General features: G+C 39.9%; 1 protein-coding gene across 1 annotated transcript in view; it reads right to left on the bottom strand.

Moving 5' to 3' along the window:
* bma (SCY1-like protein bma) overlaps window positions 1-21,996 on the bottom strand; it is a 1,798,985-nt gene that overhangs the window by 774,044 nt on the left and 1,002,945 nt on the right. The window contains exon 4 of the mRNA XM_068227755.1: window positions 16,147-16,242. Within this exon, the coding sequence (XP_068083856.1) occupies window positions 16,147-16,242 (96 nt within the window). The remainder of the gene's footprint in view (window positions 1-16,146; window positions 16,243-21,996) is intronic.

The raw sequence follows: 21,996 nt of genomic DNA, 5'->3' as shown, positions 1-21,996 counted from the left end.
CTCGAAGTTACTACAACACAGAAACATAAGTGGTCTGCGGTGGGTAGTTGTGGCTGCAAGATGAAATATACGGACACAGACGTCTATTTTTATATATCCGGGCACTTGCAACCCACACATATCCCACACCAACACAGGTAACGGCACACAACCACTATAGTGTACGATGGAAGACTCGTGGCTATTACCATACGTAATCACCAGTGGTCTACGGTGGGTATTTGTGGTTGCAAGGTGAAATATAGGAACACACACGTCTATTTTTATATATAGCCGGTCATTTTCAATATACACATCTCCCACACCACCACAGCCACCGACACGAAACCACAATATTGCACGATGGGTTACCTTAGGCTACTACCACACATAAAACCAGTGTTGCGCGAAGGGTAGTTTTGGCTGCAAGGTGAAATTTATGAACACACACGTCTTTTTATTTATAGTCACCCTATTTCGACCCCATATTTCCAACACCACTAGAGCTACCGACACAGAACCAGTACAGTGCATGAAGGGAGACTCCAGGCTACTGCCGCACAGAAACACCAGTTGTCTGTGTTGGATAGTTGTGGCTGCAAGGTGAAATAAACGAACATCCGTTTCTATTCTTATATATAATCGTTCGCTCTCAACCCCCACATACCCCACACCAGCACAGCTACCGACATGATGGGAGACTCGAGACAACCACCGGTGGTCTGAGTCTGGTAGTTGTGGCTGCGAGGTGAAATATACTAACACGCGCGTCTATTTTTATATGTAGGTGGTCACTTTCAATCCTCATGTCTACCACACCACCAAGTGTAATAGTGCACGATAGGAGACCCAATGTTACCACCACACACGATCACCAGTGGTCTGCGGTGGGTATTTGTGGCTCCAAGTGAAATAGAGGGACACACGCGTCTATTTTCACATATAGTCGAACAATTTCAATCCCAACATCTCCCACACCACCACGGCTACATATTCATAATCATCAGAGTACACGATGGGAGGCTCGAGGCTAGTACCTCACACAATCAGCAGTGATTTGAACGTTGTACTTGTGGCTGCAAGGTTAAATATACGAACACAAGCGTCTATTTTTATATATAGCCGACAAATTTCAACCCCCGTATCTCCCACACCACCATAGATATATACGCACAAACCATTATAGTGCACGATGGGAGACTTAAGGTTACCACCGCACACAAGCACCAGTGGTATGCGGTGGGTATTTGTCATTCCAAGGTGAAATATACGGGCACACGCATATATTTTTATATTTAGTCAGCCAATTTCAACCCCCATATCTACCACACCATTATAGCTACTGACACGCAACAACTATGCTGCACGATGGGAGACTCGAGACTACTACCGCACACAAACATGAGTGGTCTGCGATAGATAGTTGTAGCTGCAGGGTAAAAGATACGAACGCACAGGTATATTTTTATATGTAGTTGGCCATTTAAAATCCCATACCTACCACGTCACCACAGCTACCGACATGCAACCACCATAGTGCACGATGGGAGACTCGAGATTACTACCACATACAAACACCAGTGGTCAGTGAGGGTTTTTGTGGCTCCAAGGTAAAATATACGGACACCCGCGTCTATATTGATATATAGTCGGCTACCATCCACCCCCACATCTCTCACACCACCATATCCACCGACACTAAATCACCACAGTGCGCGGTGGGAGACTTGACGCTACCACCACACGCAATCACCAGTGGTGGTGAGACGGGTAGTTGTGGTTGCGAGATGAAATATACGAACACGTACGTCTATTTTGAAATATAGTCTGCCATTTTCAACCCCCACATCTGCCACACCACTACAGCTACAGACACGCAACAACAATAGTGCACGGATGGGAGATTCGAAGCTACAACTGCACACAAACACCAGTGGTCTCAGGTGGACAGTTGTGGCTGCAAGGTGAAATATACGAACACACGCGTCTGTTTTTTATATGTATTTGGCTACTTTCAACCCCCATATCTACCAAACCACCACAGCTAGGGACACGAAACCACCATGGTAAACGATGGGAAGCTTGAGACTACTGCCAAACATAAACAACGGTGATCTGCGGTGGTTAAATTTGACTGCAAGGTGAAATATACGGACGCACACATTAATTTATACATTATCTATCTATCTATCTATCTATCTATCTATCTATCTATCTATCTATCTATCTATCTATCTATCTATCTATCTATCTATCTATAGATATGTGTATCTATCTGTCTATCTATCTATCTATCTGTCTATCTATCTATCTATAGATCTGTGTATCTATCTATCTATCTATCTATCTATCTATCTATCTATCTATCTATCTATCTATCTGTCTGTCTGTCTGTCTGTCTGTCTGTCTGTCTGTCTGTCTGTCTGTCTGTCTGTCTGTCTGTCTATCTATCTATCTATCTATCTATCTATCTATCTATCTATCTATCTATCTATCTATCTATCTATCTGTCTATCTATCTATCTATCTATCTATCTATCTATCTATCTATCTATCTATCTATCTATCTATGGATCTGTCAATCTATGGATCTATCTATCTATCTATCTATCTATCTATCTATCTATGGATCTGTCAATCTATGGATCTATCTATCTATCTATCTATCTATCTATCTATCTATCTATCTATCTATCTATCTATCTATCGATCGATCTATCTATATATCTATTGATTATACGCATTTTTCGTACGGTACAGTGTGTATCTAAATAGAAAATTAAAAATCAAGTGGTGCGAAATTTGTTGTAAGATGAAACACGGATCTAACTTTGAGGCTGTTGAGAATGAACCGGGAGATTCAGATTTGGAATGTTCATCGGCTATCTTTTCGCATCAAATATGGGGAAGTGAAAGTGATTTACGAAACTCCCGTAAAGCAACCTACCATAACAACGAGATCTAAGGTCACCCCTCCAAATGATTGCACGACAATTCATTTTCCCTAACATTTTCAAGAATATACCTCTGAGATTGATTAAATATTTTGCTAGTACGTTACAGATACATTATCTCAGTTTGTTTGTGGCAAATTCCAATTTTGTGTACTGCACCAGTAATGGATACGCACTTAATCACGTGCTACTACTACTACTACTACGAAACGTTTTCATTCCTCCCCTGAAGGGGGAGGCGGGCCCCTTAGACGGTTACGCCGTATCTCAGGCCGGGAGATTTGTTATGGTGAAGGAGATGTGCGGAGAAGGTGAGGAGGGGAGAGCGGTCGTGGCCTACACTACGAACTGTCCCGGCATTCGCCTTAGTGCAGGAGAATGGAAAACCTAATCACGTGCCTGATCCAGCATGAGTAGTACGCAGGGCGAGTGCGGTCTTAGGGCAGGAGAGTGTACAGAGAAGGAATTGCAGTTGAATAAATGTTGCATAGTAGGCCACACTAACTTTTATTACTATTGGCAAATGTGAATAAATTCCCTGTGATGTTATGAAATCCTTGTCAAATGGAACTTGCATACCATCAACATTTGATAACTGAAAGTAAATAAAGTTTACTCTTGACGTTTGAATTCTGCTAATGATTGACAGTTAGGGTAGCGAAATGGAAAAGTTTATTCTTGAAGTTTCAAGCAAACGCACAATTCAAAACTATAACGAAATAAATAAAGTTCCTTCTCGGAATCATTAATCAGTTTAACTTATTATGAAAAAATAAGTTGAAATTCTAAACTGAATGCCTAATTCAAAAATGATCGTAATTTAATTAGAATTAACTCTTGAATTAATTAGTAAAATTGATATTACTCAAGTTCTAATTCACTGGAAAAATATGTTACGAAATGGCTCAGTTTCGATTGCATTCTATGAACGTCTTTCAATGTTCTTTCCGCTCGTAGCAAGTTCGTTTGAGCTTTGGAGTAGCTCTGGTAAGACTTAATATTACACTGAATTAACGTGTAAAATTGATATTTATTTGTAAAAGTTTAAGTCGCTTAAGGAATTGATAGTTACTTGAGAAATTGTAAGTAACTTATGATCTTCAAAGTTAATCACTTAAGAAATTGATAGTTACTTGGAAAACTGAAAGTGACTTGTGGACTTGAAAGTTAAATTGGAAGTCACAATTCATAAATTTCGAAGTGACTGTTCTCTAAACAACACAGATGCATATCACCTTTAAGTTGTTGTTCTGGATCTTGAAGTTTCTGGCTCCGTCTGACTGCGTCCTCGCAGCCCCAGAATACCACGTATCCACCAACGACCAGAAACACCATCAGTATATGTCCCCCACGATCTAGAACACCATCACCACGGTGCCATGATGGAAGTTCACTCGATGACACGGGTGATTAAATCTATGCATGTGACGTCAAATTGCTCACGCGAATTGGTGTGTTATATCACTGTCGGTTCATGATTAACAAGTGTAACATCGTAGGGAAGTTTCACTTATGATATTTGAACCAAGGTTCCACTTAACAATACGATCGAACCGTTACTGTCCAACTGCACAAGTCCATATGCTGAATGCACTGTGTTCCCGACTGTAAGTTTGAATGCAGTTCTTGAATTATAAACAGAGTCTGTACATGCTACCTCGCAGACGATAATGTCGTGATTTTCAATTACACAGTCTATGTTCCCTCACAAGAAATACTGTAATGGGCACGTAATATTCAGGAAACAGTCTGTATTGCCTATCTCGCACACCATAAAGTAATAATGCTCAGTTTCACAGTCTATGTTCCTTTACATGTTGTAATGGGCACGGAATTTTAAGAAACACAGTCTTTAATAGCTGCTCACTTGCAAAAGTTCTAATACGTAAACCTGTCTCATGAAATTGTAAGTTACCGGGTGAGTTGGACATGCGGTTAGAATGTGAGCTTGCATGGGAGATAGTGGGTTCGAATCCCACTGTCGGCAGGCCTGAAGATGTTTCTCCGTGGTTCCCCATTTTTACACCAGGCAAATTCTGGGGCTGTACCTTAATTAAGGCCACGGCCGCTTCCTTCCCATTCTGAGGCCTTTCCTGTCCAATCGTCACCATAAGACCTATCTATGCCGGTGCAACGTAAAGCCACTAGCAAAAAAATTGTAAGTTATGTTGTTTACTGACAGTTCAGTAGCATATATGTGATATATCCTATTGATCCAATATAACACTTGGGTTTTCAACAAGCAACGTAATATGTTAAGGTGTCTGAATGCTACAACTTTGAAATAAGTCTTTTAGAAGTGGACGAAAAGTTTAGAGTACCGAGTTACACTGCTGTCACAGTCAAAGTCCTCACCTTGGCCGTGCCTCGCTGATACTGAGTTTGAAGTTGCAGACGTTCAGAACTAGGTACTTCACGCACTAAGTCATAGTATTCTGGGCGGTACTACGTCATGCAGCAGACTTCCACCGGTCTCTGCCGTCGGTGGCTGTGTCGTTGAGTCTCCAGTCTGGCATTTTATCCAAAACTTAACCCTGAGCGTGAACGTCATGGGTATCACCCGATATTTTAACATCTCCGTAAATAATGTAGCTATCAGCTTGAAATTTGAGTACAAGCTATTTGTTATTGCCAGCTACCCGGACCCATTATATATTTGCTGTTATCTCATCAGGAAGCGGAGATAAGGAAAAGCTCCTAGACCATTCATTTTGGCGTGCAGGACACGTGTTCATTGACGTTGTGGTCGTGCCTTGGCAAGCTGCAGCTGTGCTTGCTGTCAGCATGTGTTGCGTCACAGACTACAACGCGCACAATATAAACTTACGAAACAGGCCGTGTGGTCTCCAGTTCGATTACGGGCAATTGCAGGCGTTCTTGTTTCAGTACATGTGATCGAAAATTTTATTATTATTATTATAATTTTGAATTGAGGAATTACACTTTCTGAACAGACTGTAAAATATTCTAGTAAAAATATTTATGTGTCACTACGACAATCCTAAGTGTATTAGATTTACGTAGATGTATAAAACTTCGTGGATTTATATCGTATGTTGCGGATAATTTGTATTTTATTGAAACATATAAAGTCTGCCAAATGTCGCTGTCACCACAAGATTTAACATTACCAGTTTTAATGGCCTCCTATCCTAGTGTATCCCCTCAGATATGTCATACACTATTAGTCATTGCAATTATGACGTTAAAGAGGATGCATCTGGCAGAATCGACACGTGCCAAGGGAGTGGACCGCATGAGGACTATAAGGGAACTCACACACTGGCGTTTTCCTGTCGCCATTGTCGACTGCAAAAAATTTCTTCCCTTTCGTCGGTTCGAGCACTTGTGTAATTCAGCACTACCGTATTGTTTAACTAGGCCAGCGTCAAAATGTTGTTTGGCCAGCGTCTCCGCGTATGGATTCATTTCGTTCGGCAACTGGAACTTAGATCATTCACAGTATGAATTCAGAAGAGGAGGCTGTACTTATTTTGCTCATGCGATGCTGCATAGAAAGAAGGAAAAGACGCGCAGAATATGGTTACATACGAGCGGCGTTCAATATGTAATGCAACACATTCTATTCCTCAGCCAATTTCAGTTTTAAAAATTGGAATTTTGTTTGGGACACCTTCGAATATTCCCCCTTCGTATCGTAGAATTTTCATTAATTTCTATTAGGCGACCGCGCTGTAACTAACCTTCAAAATGGCGTCTGTAACGGAGGTACGTACCAAACAGAGGGCATTTAGTTAATTTTGGCGAAAACCAGGGCATCACTGACATTCATAGGCGATTGCAAAGTATCTACGGAGGCTTGGCAGTGCAAAAGCACGGTGAGGGCGAGGCGTGTTTCATCACCACATCACCGACAGGAGCTCACAGAACTTAAGTGGACTGTTCTTCCTCACCCACCCTAGAGCCCGGATCTCGCGCCTTCTGACTTCCATCTGTTTGGCCCAATTAATGATGCCCTCCGAGGGGAAGCACTATGTGGATGATGGGGAAGTTATCGATGCAGCACGACGTTGGCTACGACATCGACCAGTCGAGTGCTACCCTGCAGTCATACAGGCCCTCATATTACGGTGGTGTAAGGCCATAGCATTGCACGAATATTGTGTTTAAAAGTAGGGTATTGTAGCAAGAGGTTTTGGGAGTAACATGGTGTATTTGAATCTTCAATTAAACCAACCTTCTTGTAGAAAAAGTGTGTTGCTTTATATATTGAACTCCCATTGCACAATCGTAAAAGTCTGGCTACAGTTTGGACAGTTACATTGTTTATATGACGAATTTCGCAATCATCCGGATAAGTTTTTCCAGTCCTTCAGAATGTATAAAAACTTTCAATGAGCTACTAAAGGAGATTGGACCTTGAAATAATTCAAGGACAGATACTTAGATGAGGAAGGTGATGTCGAAATATTGATAACTGCCAGCGGGAACTTCTCATCACGATGTGGCTACACATACCATCGGTAAGAAGTAGAAGGGGATGCATTCGGGCTGTGGTCGGCGTACGTGATCGGCTAGAGCTGGTGACAGGGGTTCACTTGTGGTCGAGGCAGAGATTCTCTGAAAAGGGGAAGTATTCTTACCATTGAATTAAATGGTAACGGGGACAACCGACCACACATGAAGCACTTTTGGCGGTCGACAACAACGACAGAATATAGTTCGTCTGTAAGGGCCCTAGGATGATATATATAGAGAGTCAAATCCGTTTATTACGACATCGCTTTTAACGACGTATTGGATATAACGGCGAAATATGACGGTCCTGTCAAAATCTTATATAAAACTCTATTTAAATACTCGCTTATTACGACATACCATATAAAATGACGTATTTTGATCATATTTTTGGAGAAATGTATGGGCCATATTGGCCAATGTTGACGTTTGTTTACTACGTATTTGAGGTTGCTGACAGCAATGTAACGCTTATTATTGTAAATTTCAAATCACAATCACTGAAAACGTCGCAAAGTAAAACGAATTTGGTCAATATTGTAGGACATTCAGGCATAATATTGCGATTAGAAAATTGGGAAACAAACGTAAGTATCACGAAGGTTTTGTGTGTATCACAGTAAATGATTTCTAGAATTTTGATGGTCAGAGAGAAAATCCAGTCTCTTTTCGAGGAAAATTATTTAAAACAAGTGTGCCACCATATCTGAGCACAAATATATTAATGAATATTAACTTAGATGGTTTAAAGCACAAAGAACAAACAATGTGCCGATCAATGGACCTATCTTTAAAGTGAAAGCGAACGAAATTACTTGCAGTCCTATTCCGCGAATATTGTTCTATAAATTCATAAATTCATTCGGTTACTTTTTTTTTTTTTGAAGATTTAGCTTAATTCTGTTAATTAGCAAAATACTGACCCGCAGCACACATATCATTCAGAAATACTGACCCGCAGCACACATATCTTTCAGAAATACTGACCCGCAGCACACATATCTTTCAGAAATACTGACCCGCAGCAGACATATCATGCAGAAAGATAATAACAGTATTTGGCACAAATCACACAACATCGAACATTACTGGCCCAAGTTATCAGCTAAAATATTTCTCCAGCTGTCTGCACAAACATAACGACGATATTCAAATACGACTTAGTATGTCTCGTTTAGGAATATGGCAGTCATTCCAACAGGCTGCCCTCTGTGATATTTCCCTGTGCCTGGGGGGTTGGTAGCGGTATCCCGTGCCTGTCGTCAGAGGCAACAAAAAGTAGCCCCAGCGGCTCTTAACTTGGGGAGCGTTGGTTGGTGACCATGTGGCTCAGCTGAGTTCTAGCATTATTTCCACTTACTTATGCCAGGCTCCTCACTTTCATCACCTCCCTTGGTCAACCCTTGTTCGTTGCTCACTCCGATGGTACTAGGTTTCCGAGGCCTAGGGAGTCTTTCATTTTCACGGCATTCGTGGTCCTTGTATTTCTTTGACCAATACCTTCGTTTATCGAATTGTCAAATACCTACCGTTTTGATTGGCGTTAATAGAGTATGGTTGCCCAGTTGTATTTCCTTTTAAATCCATCATCACCACCACCACGTTATACCGAATTACGTTATATCGAGACCGTAGATTCTGATACTTGGCACTAATGTTCATGAGAATGCGTGACAATCGGATATCAGAGGGTAAGTAGTATGATTAACTTATTGACTGTCCCCTCAAATCACCTAACGATAGGATACATATGCAAGACTATTTCATATCCAACACCTCTCTTACGAATTAGGTACAGTTGGTCAACAACGAATTTCCACTTTTACGATTCGACATAGTCTTCACAAAGGGCCCATGTTTTCAAGGTGTCTATTCCTTAGTCTTCCTTCAGTACAGATCGTAAACATCTGCAATGGAGCCTTAAACGTCGCGTATGAAAGAACGAGTGGTACATCATCTTCTTCAAAACGTTCCGATTCTGTTTGCAACATCATAATATCACATTCTTCTCCAGCAGTACGGAGCAGATAGGCTAGATGAGTACTACATTATGCGACACCATGCCGGTCTGGCATCTGACATTATCGTTGTAACATGTAAATTGGCTTTCCCCTAAACTTAGGCAGCAACTCATGCACCTTGCGCCTGCGCCACTTAACATGACTTACCGGCAACTCCAGCCAAGGTAAATTTTGCGCTCGAGGTTGACAACTCTCCCGAAAGTGTCAGGGTGGCATCTTTTCCACCAAATCGTAAGACCTGACCAGCCACTGATTGAAAGCAACATCAAGATTTACTCTCATCCTTGAGGGAGATATGTTTTAGTCTAAATTAATTAATAACCATGTAAATTTTAGGCTATGCCATTTATTTCTATTCGGTTTTATTGTTCAATAATAATCTGAACAGCAAGTTTTATGTTATTTACGCCTTTACATAGTGTCACCATGCGGGGGTTCATTCAGCGTTTGCTTGTATTTGTCTAATTTCTCGAGGTTATTAGATAATGTTTCCCTCGGAATCCTCATTACCACACATGTGCGGGGGTAACGTTTTTCAAAATGTAACTTTATTATCCATTTATGGTATTATGCTTCCTTTACCACCAGTCGCAGTTTAGTTTGGGTTGGGCCTTTGTTTAAATGGGCAACCGTATCCTATCAGAATGTTGTAAGTTTAAATATGAGGACTCCACTTTCAAAACTGCTTACTCACACTTTGAAAAAAATTAAATATTGGCGGTTTCAGTCTCTCAACAAACTCTTCTAACAAATCTATTACACATTTCATGGCTAAACTTGCTCTTTCTATGCGTAACTTGGCTTCAAATATGATGTAATGTTTTAAAACTCTCCCCTTCCACAATATATACACGTCAAAAACTATTCCATTCCCTACATGAATTATTTTAACTTCTTGAATTCATAAGCAAGATTACTGCTGTTTGTTTTTTAGTTCCAAAATTCTCTCCATCCTTCTTTTAATTTTTCTTACATGTTCAATTTAAGTAAATATTTTCAACAATTTCTAACATTGTATAAGCTAGATTGCTATCACCTCCTGGTACAGGACGAAAGAAAAATAGTGATCCTTTAAAATTGAAAATAAACTAAGATACATGTTAGCGGTAAGGGTACCTATAATTTTTAATTCCGAGGGTGCGAATACTAATGCTTTAAGCAATTTCATGTAAATCAAATATCTGGCATAAATAATACAAAATAATTTCAGTATTGGTTAACTTTCATTCAAATCTCTCAGATGTGGGACCACTTCTCTCCCTTATCTTCCAGGATGTAACACAAAACAATGCAGGATTTACGAAAATTTCATGCAGTTTTATGCCAACTAATATATAGTAGATAATGATAAATTTTTGGTCCGAGTGGAGAAATATGAATGATTTGTTATTCTATAAAGATTATATGTAGAATAATTCAGATTCGAATAAAGACCACGAGCAATTACAGCATCACACGGAAAAGGACGATGACCTAAGGGGAAGGATGATGACGTAAGGATTTGAACTGTTGTGTTAGTTATGATTTAATGCTCATACAATTTCCATAGAAAAGGGAAAATCAGTACGATGTCATTAAGAAACGCGTGGTTAATATTATCAACACAGTTTGAGTTTCAGGAAGCTATTGTAACATTTAACAATTTGATGATAATTATAACAGTATTTCAAGTTTATGATTTCTGCTTACAGGGATGTAAATTTTCACGGAGTCTCCTTGCGCTTGGGTTGAATGGCTGGACAAGGCATTACTTAGAGCAACATTAAATATACAACATTTGGAAATGTTATTCTTTCCCTTTTGTTTAATAGCTGGAAAATCTCAATGAATAACAAACAATATAACAAGTTATTAATGAACTCGTCAGATATAACAATATCGGAGGCTTAGAAGTCCGGACATCAGGTACAAAATTTTAAGACAGTAAACAAGTATTTTCATGTCCCTAAAAACCAGAACACCTTGAAGGACTAGAGATAGGAATTTCATATTCACAGAACATATTAAATAGTGTGTTCTACAGAAACAATTAGTATTTCAGTCACTTAGGTTCAGCATGTACCCTGTTGCCTAATAGTCACTGGGTCCTCCATGGGCACAGATTACTTGTTCCATGCGTGATTGTATCGATATGTATAAAGCGCGAATAGCGTTCAGGGGTATATCCATCCATGAAGCATTCACCTGGTTCCACAGTAAATCTTTGGAGGTTGGCATTGGGTCACAGCGCCGCACACGTCGTTTCACCATATCCCAAACATCTTCGAATGGTGACAAGTCCGGTGATCGTGTGGGCCAAGGCAACAATATGATACCCTGTGACAAGGAGAAGGCATGTGTTCGTCCAGCAACATGTGGTCGCGCATTTTCATGCTGAAATATGGCGTATGGGGTGTCGTGCAGAAAGGGCATGGCTACGGGTCGCAGGATGTCATTCACGTAGGTTAAATTGGTCACAGTGCCCTGGACACGCACCAACTGTGGTTTGTGTTTGCACCCAATAGCACCCCTCATCATAAGGCCTTGTGTTGGCGCTGTATGTCTTGTGCGAATGCAGTCAATGTGATGCCTATGCCCCTTCCTGCGGCGAATCAAAATGCGGCCATCGTTTTCAAAAAACAGTACATTGAATCGTCCAAAAACACCATCTGCTGCTATTCCTGTCCCCAGTGACGTCATTCCATACACCATTGCAGTCGATCATGTTTATGCACATTAGCCAAAGGTATGCGGAGATGCGCCGGGAACCCAGACTGCAATAAACGACGGCGGATAGTGTACGATATGTTACGCTCTTCCACTGTTGCGCCAGAGCCCAGGGGAACGCAGATCTGTCCTGCAATGCCATTCGGGTGAGGTGTCGATCTTCTCGGGGGTGGTCTGGGTGGTGCGACCAGACCCATTTCGTCGTGTTCTATGTTCTTCTGTGAACACCCGTTGCACAGAAGGCAGAACACTTCGTCCCACACGAGAATCAATTTCCCGGATGGATGCATCACGTTCTCTCATGCCAATAATGCGCCCTCTTTCAAACTCACTCATTTGACGGTACGGTTCTAGTATACGCTTGCGAGGCATCCTGCACACCTGCTCAAGTCACACTGATCTTAGGAAATCCTATATCTAAAATTCATATTATCAAACCCAGTTGACTTAGAGTTGATAACGCAATAATCTTTCTTAAATCAAATTCAAAATTGGCTCCTAAACCTGCTATAAATATAGTAAGACCAGCTATAAGTAGTAAAAATTTAGACAATCAAGTATTACCTTAGGTTTATAACGACAACGAGAGCGCAGGTACATTTTACCAGTCGGTGGTGTTACGCCGAGATATCGATGTGGACCTTGAATCTGACGGCTGACATAGTTCAAATGCTAATCATTCCTTCAAAACATGCTATTGCACATGACCTGTGAATACGAAATTCCTATCTCTTGTTTTTCAAGGTGTTCTGATTTTTATGAACATGAGTATAGTTTGTTTACATGGGTAGGGGAGGGAGGGGACATTAGTTTTTACAAGAGCAGGATTTGCTCCGATAAGTTACACTACATAGGAGTCTACGCTCTAAATATACCATAGTCAAGCCTCGCAGAGGCATCTGTTTCTTATGGTGCACTAAACTTCCACCAGACCACCTTTAGGTTGGCATCATATTAAAGTATTCATAGAGAGTGACCCCGTTGTTGGCTTATCCATTGCTCCACAATAAGATTGACAGCCGTTCTGAAAGGAAACTGCAACTGAGAAACAGATACTCTAAGAATTACACATAGTAAACAGGGGCAGGCTTGCCCGTACTACGTGGCCTTAATGATAAATGAAAAGCTTGTACATAGCTGGCCATGAAATAAATAGCAAGGAGGCGAAAACCAGCACTCCTTACACAAAGTTATAAAAACCTAAAGTGGGCTTCTGTCCCTAAGATACACAGGATAATCCTACATTACAAGGAGGTGAGTAATGGAGGAACATTTAAACCAAGACCAGACTTACAAAATGTTGAGACTGAAAGCTTTAGTCACCCTATGCAAGGTTGAATGGTAAACGACGGATGTCATCACTCTTCGTTCCCTTACACTAAATACTTCCCAATAGGGAATGGAGACAGAGTCCTCAGACTTCGCGAAAAACCCTACATTAAACCACCGGATTCCAAACTATGTGCGATAAAATTATATTAAATGAATACGGCTGAAACCTTCCCCTCAAACTATCCGCAGGTGCTATCACATGTCTAGGTAAATTCTGCCGTTACACGTCACAGGATCATCCTCAAGCAGGCCTAACCCCTGCCTCCTAGCCCAAACACTGGAGTAATGCAGACAAGAATCCACTAAAGTGCCCTGCTTTTATAGTGCCGTAAGGGGAAGCTCTAGAACACTTTCCTGTACATACCCCCCCGGATTTAATTGGCTAGAACACATATTTTCCAGCATAAGATAGGTTGTTTATACTCGAAGAGGAACCAGCTGAAGTGTTGACAACTTTGGTACATTAAAAAACTCAGAAAAAGGTTTATACCAACTCCAAAAATAATTATAACTCTAACACGTAGTTAGTTTTAGTCCGAGTAGGTGCGCTAGCAAATCGTTGGTAGAGACATCTAACTGTAGAAGACGAAAGCATTTAGGAGTTTACCAGTTCAAGTCTGTTGACATAGATGGCCGTAGAGAAGACGCGCCGTTTAAATAGACATGGAAGGTGAACCCTCCGTGTGAATAATTATATTATTAATTTAATTTAAATGGTAAAGTCATTTTCAACACTGTCTCATTTCAGTGTACAACTGCAAAACTTCTTATATTCAATCAAACGTCCTTAATAACCTCTCAAATATCGAGCCTTGATTTTCATAATTATCACTATTATAAATGTGTGTTCACCCAGTTATAAAACTGAAAAACGTTGGCCACTGCTGGAAAAAGGATAGGAGTTATTAGTTTTCCACGATTTTTACAAAATCCCTTTTTAACAATATAGGCAGTTTGGAAGTGGAGTTTTCATATATTTCTGTGATATTTTATGATTTTATATGCCTTTATTCTTGCTAATTTTTGGCATTTTTATAGGGGTCCGTTTTGAGTAAATTTTGTTGTTGTTCATTTTCGCAAAATGAAATATCCTTATAGGCCTCTACCCCCGTATTTAAGGTTTTATACGCTGTGACATACTTAGTTCACTTTGTTTAAAGTAACTGAGTGAGAATATTCGAATGCCCATTCGGATAGTTTAGAATATTAATATAATATTGCGACACAATTTTCTGTTATGTGGTAATAATGGGCTTATTTGTCCGTGCTTTCAATGTTTATTGAGATAGTTGTTTGAGGGTGTTTTCACTTCTTTGCTCTTCGTGCATTTTAGATTCCGTTCACCAACAGTTTTTGTAAATCATGCATATTATTTTGACATAAATGTGCCTCATGTTTGAGTGTCATCCGAAAATTTGTGTAATATGATGCGATAAAATGTGTGACGGATGTGTAAGCATAGCAACGGTGCAGGCAGTAATGTAAGGAATGGATGGTCAGACAGTGTTACCTATAAACCGTGCAGGTGTTGATGGATGGCCATGGCAGTCATATTTATGATCATTTGAATTTCGAAAGAGAAATGTGGTTTCATTTTGAATTATATCCTGTGAATCGTTTTAATTTTTTATTCATTAACCTTGTTAATTGAAGTAAAGTAAAGTATTGAAAATCATTTTGGAAATTGAGTATTTTTTGGTTTGGAGACACTAGAAGTTCATAACCTAACGTACTTTTACAATTATTATCATTATTATCATTATCAAGCAAGGTGTTCGGTAGCATTTTGGAAGGGAGTGTGCGGTCAGCGGTTGAGGGTAAGTTGGATGAAAACCAGTGTAGTTTAGACTAGAGAGGGCCTCTTATAATCAGATTTTCAGTATGCACCTTGTAACTGAAAAATGCTATGGGAGGAATACAATGTTATGTTTAAGTTTCATGGACTTAGAGAAAGCATGTGGCAGTGCACATAAGGGAAAGGTGTTAACCGTACTGAGGACTAATGGGATTAAATGTAGATGATTATATATGGGAAGGATTTTTATGCACTAATATATTAGGATGCAAACGTATTTAAGAAAATCGTGATTATCCTCTCTTCCGCTATAAAGATGTAGGTGACTGCATATATTTTAGGGCTTCTGATAGTCCATATTTCTAATACTTAGCAAATCTCACTGCAGAAGCATTGTGCGAGAGAGATGATACTTCGATTTGCTTAATTACGTATGCATTCTAACATATGAGTGGATACATATCCTTTCTCTAAATATTAGCAACCGTCAATGGCCTTCGTGTTGACAACTACGGTGAGAACTGATGGTAGAATTAGTTCTTGGTATAGTTCATTGTTTACATGTGTCATTTACTGAAAGGTATAAAATGGCAGGGAACCGAATTTCGAAGAGGTGCACAATGCTTCCTAACATAATCGTGATTCACATAATTGCTATGACAAGAATTATTTGATGTGAGTCTCATCCGATTAATGATATCACATTTTGTAGATAACTTCCAACATTTCTCTCCAGATAGAATCATAACAGCCGTGTAAGTCTAAATCAGTATAACAAGTGCTATTGCAAACACGAATGATGCTGTATACTCCATAATCTGGGACAACAAATATTTCTGTTCCCATCCTCCACATTAAAGAATTAAAGATAAGGACTTACCGATATAGTCGAGGTCAGGTTGCGCCATTTTGGGAAGGCGACTTGTCCAAGGCTGACATGCAACAGGCTCCAGGCCATCGATGTCATTCACCCGTTCTGAAACAAACAGTCCATGTTAGATTCTACTTGGTGAGCAGTAGCCCAAGAGAAGTGAACAAGGAGGCCACTCATAATGTCCTTTATGAATGAATTATAAATGATAGATTTATACACTGGTTCGCTGAGAAGGAGTTGTTATCAGTGATGCAAGGGCTAAGAAATGATTCGATTGTTTCAGTTGCTCGATATGTGAATAAATTCAGAATTATTCTGGGCTACTCGTAACAATATTAACATGTTGAGTGCCGCAGCGGACACTATTTTTGGAGTTTATGCTACGCCGCAAACGAAACAAATGCCCCCTCGGAGGTTAATATTTATGGGTCAGTCCACAGAGCAAACTTTCAAAAATAAAAATAATTGGCCCCCATCGTGTTAACATCATTCGGCTATTAACAAGTACTTTAGGGAACAATAATAAGTGCTATTACAAACACTAAACCACATTCTGGAAACGATTACAGATTTTAAGGAATCCTGGCTGTAGGATGATGTCTATTATTTTCCTTACTGATGTGCATGCATGTTCATTTCCAAAATAGATTACTCTACGTAAAGATGGCTATCCTCATTCGAAGTTTAATATGCATAGTTGTACAGTGCAATACAATTATCAATACACTAGGCCATTCACTTTTTAAAATACCTCACCATATATTTTTTTACAAAGTTGCAAACATGGGAAGTCATTTCCGTCAGTTTGTGCTATGCTCTATTTTTATTCACCTAATTGTACAAGTAGTATAGATTAAACACCTTGGGTAAATCATAACAGAAAACCTTCAGTATCACAATGAAAGAAAAACACGAATAGCAATAGCAAAGCAAGCTTTCAAAGATAAATAGTGCCTTCTATGTCAGAAATGTCCCTCATCTTACAATCTGAGGTACGTAGATGACATCGCAATTGTACCGGGAGGTACACCTCAACTCAGATCATTCAAAAGAAGCGCCTTAAAGAACTCTATCTAGGAAACAAAACGTGAAACACCTACGGTGTGAAGTTGTGACATTGACATGAAGATGTCACCGTTGAAGTATTTATTTATTTTATTTATTTATTGTCTTGTTTTATATGGCGGGACTCAGGCTATGAAGCCTGCTATTCTGTCCGACCATACATACACCTACATGAAGAGTTAAATATACACTAAATTATCTACAGTTTAATATCTTAAGGTAGCAATTAAATGTTTTAATTAATCTAAAACTTAACTATGATCTAATCCTACTATGTTATAAGAAATCATTATTATTTATTAACCAGGTTTGACAGAGTTTCTTAAAGCGGAGGTGTTTTGACACGCTCCTAATTTCAGCAGGTAGGGAATTCCAAATTCGGCTGGCGGCGACTATAAATGATCTACTGTAGCCAGTTGAGCGGTGAATGGGAATGCTTAGTACTGCGGTGGATGATGATCTGGTAGGAATACTAGAAGGTGATGCTAGGTAATGGAATTGTGTGGCAAGGTATTCAGGTGTGTTAAGGTTCAGTATACGATGTAACAGGGAAAGAGTGTGTAAATTTCGTCGCTCTCTTAAGCGTAGCCATGAAAGCCTAGCAAATGCGGGAGAAATATGGCCAAACCTTGGTATATCTGAAATAAATCGAACGCATGCGTTATGTGCCTTTTGGAGCTTGATGGAAAGTGAGGCATTCAGGTTACTGTATACTACGTCACAGTAGTCGAATATTGGCATTACCATACTTTGGATAAGCAGTTTTCTTACATTTTGGGGGAGTAAATCTCTGAGTTTTTTAAGGGAATGTAAGGAATAAAACACTCGCTGACATATACCTGTTACATGATCGTTCCAACTAAGGTTTTTATCCATTATCATCCCTAAGTTTTTAACTGTGTCTTTGAATTGTAACTGAGTGCCTCTTAATGTTACTGAGTGGGTATGGATGTCTGTAAGTCGTGCGTGGGTTTTTTGGGTAGCTAAAAGAATACACTGTGATTTTTGGGCATTGATCTTTAGTGCATGGTCATCGGTCCACCTACATATTCTTTCTAGGTCGTCGTTCATATTATTTATTGCAGTCGGTAAGTCACGAGGGTGTGCATGTGTATATATCTGTATGTCGTCTGCGTACACATGATATTGACAATGTTTAATTACTTGTGTTAGTCCTGAAATGAAGATCGAAAATAGGAGTGGCGCTAGCACTGACCCCTGTTGTATTCCAGTCTCTACAGATTGCCATGAAGAGAAATTTTCACCTGTAGATACACACTGCCGGCGATCAGAGAGATAGGAATACATCCAGGATAGTGTGCTTTGTGAGAAATTAAGAGCACGTAATTTTGCTATTAGTATGTCCGTGTCAACGCAGTCAAAGGCCTTACTAAGGTCTAGAAGAGTTAAAACCGTAACTTCTCCCTTATCCATAGCTACTCCTATGTCGTTTGTAACTTTAAGCAGTGCAGTAGTTGTGCTATGATTGCTTCTAAAACCAGACTGGTATTTGTCAAGAAGCATATTGTTATTTAAATATGCGGTTATTTGTCTGTGAACTATTTTCTCCAAAATTTTGGACAGAAATGGTAAAATGCAAATGGATCGATAGTCTTTGGGTTCCACGGGATTGTTGGTCTTGGGGAGGGGGCGAACAAGTGCATATTTCCAAAGGGAAGGGAATATGCCGGTTATCAATGAGGTATTTATGATGTGGGTTAGAGTTGGTAGGATTACATCTAGAGTTTTTAACAGTAACTGTGGAACAATCTCGTCACATCCTGTCGCAGTTGTCTTTATTGATCGTGCAATTTGTCTTACTTCTGCAGGAGTTACGAGGGAAAAATATAACTGTTCTCCTCCATTGTTAGTATTGCCATTGTGTAGAATTTTGCTAATCGTCTGTTCTTTTGTTGCCTCGTCAATGTTAATGGGTCTTGTAGTAAAGTATTGGTTTAAATCATCCAGTGATATTTTAACGTCAGCAGTATGTATTTTATTTCCGCCTATGCCCATTTTTTTAACGGTTTTCCAGATTGTTGTCGTGTTTCGGGTTAGCAAAATGTTCTGTGAGTGTCTTATTTTAGCATTCCTTACGGCCTGTGTGGTTCTGTTACGAAGGGTCTTGTACAGGTCAAAATCGTTTGGTATTTGGCTAGTTTTAAATTTTCTGAAAGCTTTGTCTCTCTCTGTCATTAAGTCTCGTATTTCCTGCGTCATCCATGGAGCCGCAGGGCGTGTTACACGAGCAGTGCGTTTTGGCGCGTGTTTATTAAGGAGAGCTAGCAGTTGTGTGTTTAAGAACTCCACTTTATCATCTATATTATCTAAAATATGGATATTATGCCAAGGTATGTTTGCAGCATCTTCTAATAGGGCTTCGTTATTTATACGTTTTAGATCTCTGAATGTAATTAATTTAGGTCTGTACTTGGGGCATTTAAGTGAATAAGCTAAATAAATTAAGTCGTGGTTGGATAGTCCGCAAGCAGACATTTGCCCGTGGGTCAGTACTCTGTCAGGGTTATTCGTCACAATTAAGTCCAGTAATGTATGTGACGTGGCTGTGTGATGTGTTGGTTTAAGTGGCAAAATTGTCATGTTACAAGATTTAAATATGTTGATTAGTTGTTTAGTCTCAGTCATTTTGTCGTTAAGGATGTCAGTATTGAGGTCTCCTAGTAATAAAACATGCTCATACCTGGGTAGGAGGTCAAGTAAGATGTCTTCAAGGTCGGTGATGTATCCAATCTTTGGTGGGCGATACATAACACTCAGTAAGCACTTTACACCTAAAGCCTCAATTTCAATGAACATGAACTCGGGCCTTGCGCAGTATTCACTAGTTGTTTTGTAAATTATTTTATATTTTAAGTCGTTCCTAATATACATAGCTACTCCGCCGCCGGCTTTACCTGTGCGATCATTTCGGATCAAGGTATAATTTTCGAGGTGGACAAGAGAATCTGACAACCACGGTTTCATCCAGGTTTCTCCGTTCATGACGATGTGAGGGTTGACATTAGCAATAATGTTACGGAGTTCGTGGAAGTGAGGAATTAGACTTTGAACGTTAGCATGTACTACCTGCAAGGAATTTGGAAAGTTGTTAAAAGCATTTGTATGCGGATTAGTACTAGGGGGCTGTGTAGGTATGGGAGCGGAGATTCCGCTCAGCTGACCACCAGTAACCTTGCCGAAAATAGAAGCATGTTCAGCACTCTCGCTTTGAGTTGCCAACCTGTACGCTATCTTGCCTAGTTATTATATGTAAATCTAATGAAGATATAGTCTAAAAGTAATAGTTTGAATAGTAATTATAGTCTAGTAATTAAAAGTCTAGTGTCTAAGTTAGTTAAAACTGTAAAATGTGTAGTGTCATGTTAGTTTCAGTCTGTCGGTTTATTTGATCCTGTCCAATTCCGCTCGGCTCGACACACGATATTTCACACCATTGTGCTTCACAATAATCGTACCGTCTATTGTCCAACAATTGGACACAGAAAATCTAGTGATCGCTTCTTGCAACAGTTTCATCCTGATTGACGTGAGGTCTTCTCTAATTGTTTTGCCCGTTCCTTTCAGTTTCTTTTTAGATTTGAATAGTTCGTTCCGTTTGCGGTACGACACGAACTTCACTATTATCGGACGCGGCTTATCTGTACTCATCTTGCCTACCCTGTGACTTCTGTCTATGTCCTCGTGCGTTAAATGTACTCCAATACTGTCAGCTAGCTCAATGACAATTTTGTCCGTGTCCTCACCACTCGATTCCCGCACCCCGAACACACGCAGTGATTGCCGCCGTTGATATTGTTCGAGAGCATCGGTTTTAGTTTCGAGCTGCTCCCTGAGGTCTGATATTGTCTTATCTCTGGCTTCGAGCGCTTCCCTCATCTCCTCGATTACTTTCGTATTAAAATCTATCGTAGCTTTAAGTTGGTCTATAACGGCCCTGGCTACCTGGTCTTGTATGATGTTTGCTAGCGTGGCGAGTGTTTCCTTGTCTCTCAGAGCTTCCTGTAGGGCGCGCTTCACTGGGCTGTCCGTTGTTACTACCTTTCCTTTCCCTGGCATGGCTGTTTACAAGAAGGATTATGTTCTTAATTACTTGTGATACACTTTGAACTGGCTGTTCGTAGCACGGTAGTTTTACTTATCACTTAGTTGAAAGTTCCACACGTAAATGCCGATCTTACACCTTCAAATCACTGATAAACCTGGAGACTGAAACACACGCTACTAAGCACTGGTCGCCATTTTGATGTAATTGTAATTGTGTTATTGTGAAGTTGCCTATACTGCCTGGATTTATTTGCTTTGTGTTCGTTTACTACAAGAAGTTTGAACTTTTCTCCATAGATGTCTCTACAAACTGAGGTCACGCACTCTGGTGCAAGAAAGAACAATTTGTTATTGAAAGAAATTTTGTGTTTATAGTTTTTCTCTAGTAAACCAACTTTCATTCTTCTTTTTATAATTCTAGGTTGGCAACACTTCACCCTCATTCCGCCAGTTTTGGAACCTGACCAATCACAATTCTTATGTAATTATTTTTCAGCATATCTCAGGCTTCTTGTTGGTTTTTGGGTGTAACTTTTGAATTTGCCAATAAAAGTGAGAGGGTGTGTCCGGATTAGTCCAGAATCCTCTCGAACAATCCCCTCGGGTATATAAGCTGAGGCATTTCTGGCTACCTTGTCTCATTCATCGTCGTCTTTCTGAGTGTGTGTGTTAAGACAGGAGGCGGGGCACCTCATTTTTCGGCAGGCAGAACAACAGCCAGGTAAT

This window comes from Anabrus simplex, chromosome 5, assembly GCF_040414725.1.
Source record: "Anabrus simplex isolate iqAnaSimp1 chromosome 5, ASM4041472v1, whole genome shotgun sequence".
NCBI lineage: Eukaryota > Metazoa > Arthropoda > Insecta > Orthoptera > Tettigoniidae > Anabrus > Anabrus simplex.
Note: the sequence above shows the minus strand (reverse complement) of the source record. Positions and strands in the feature narration are given on the sequence as shown.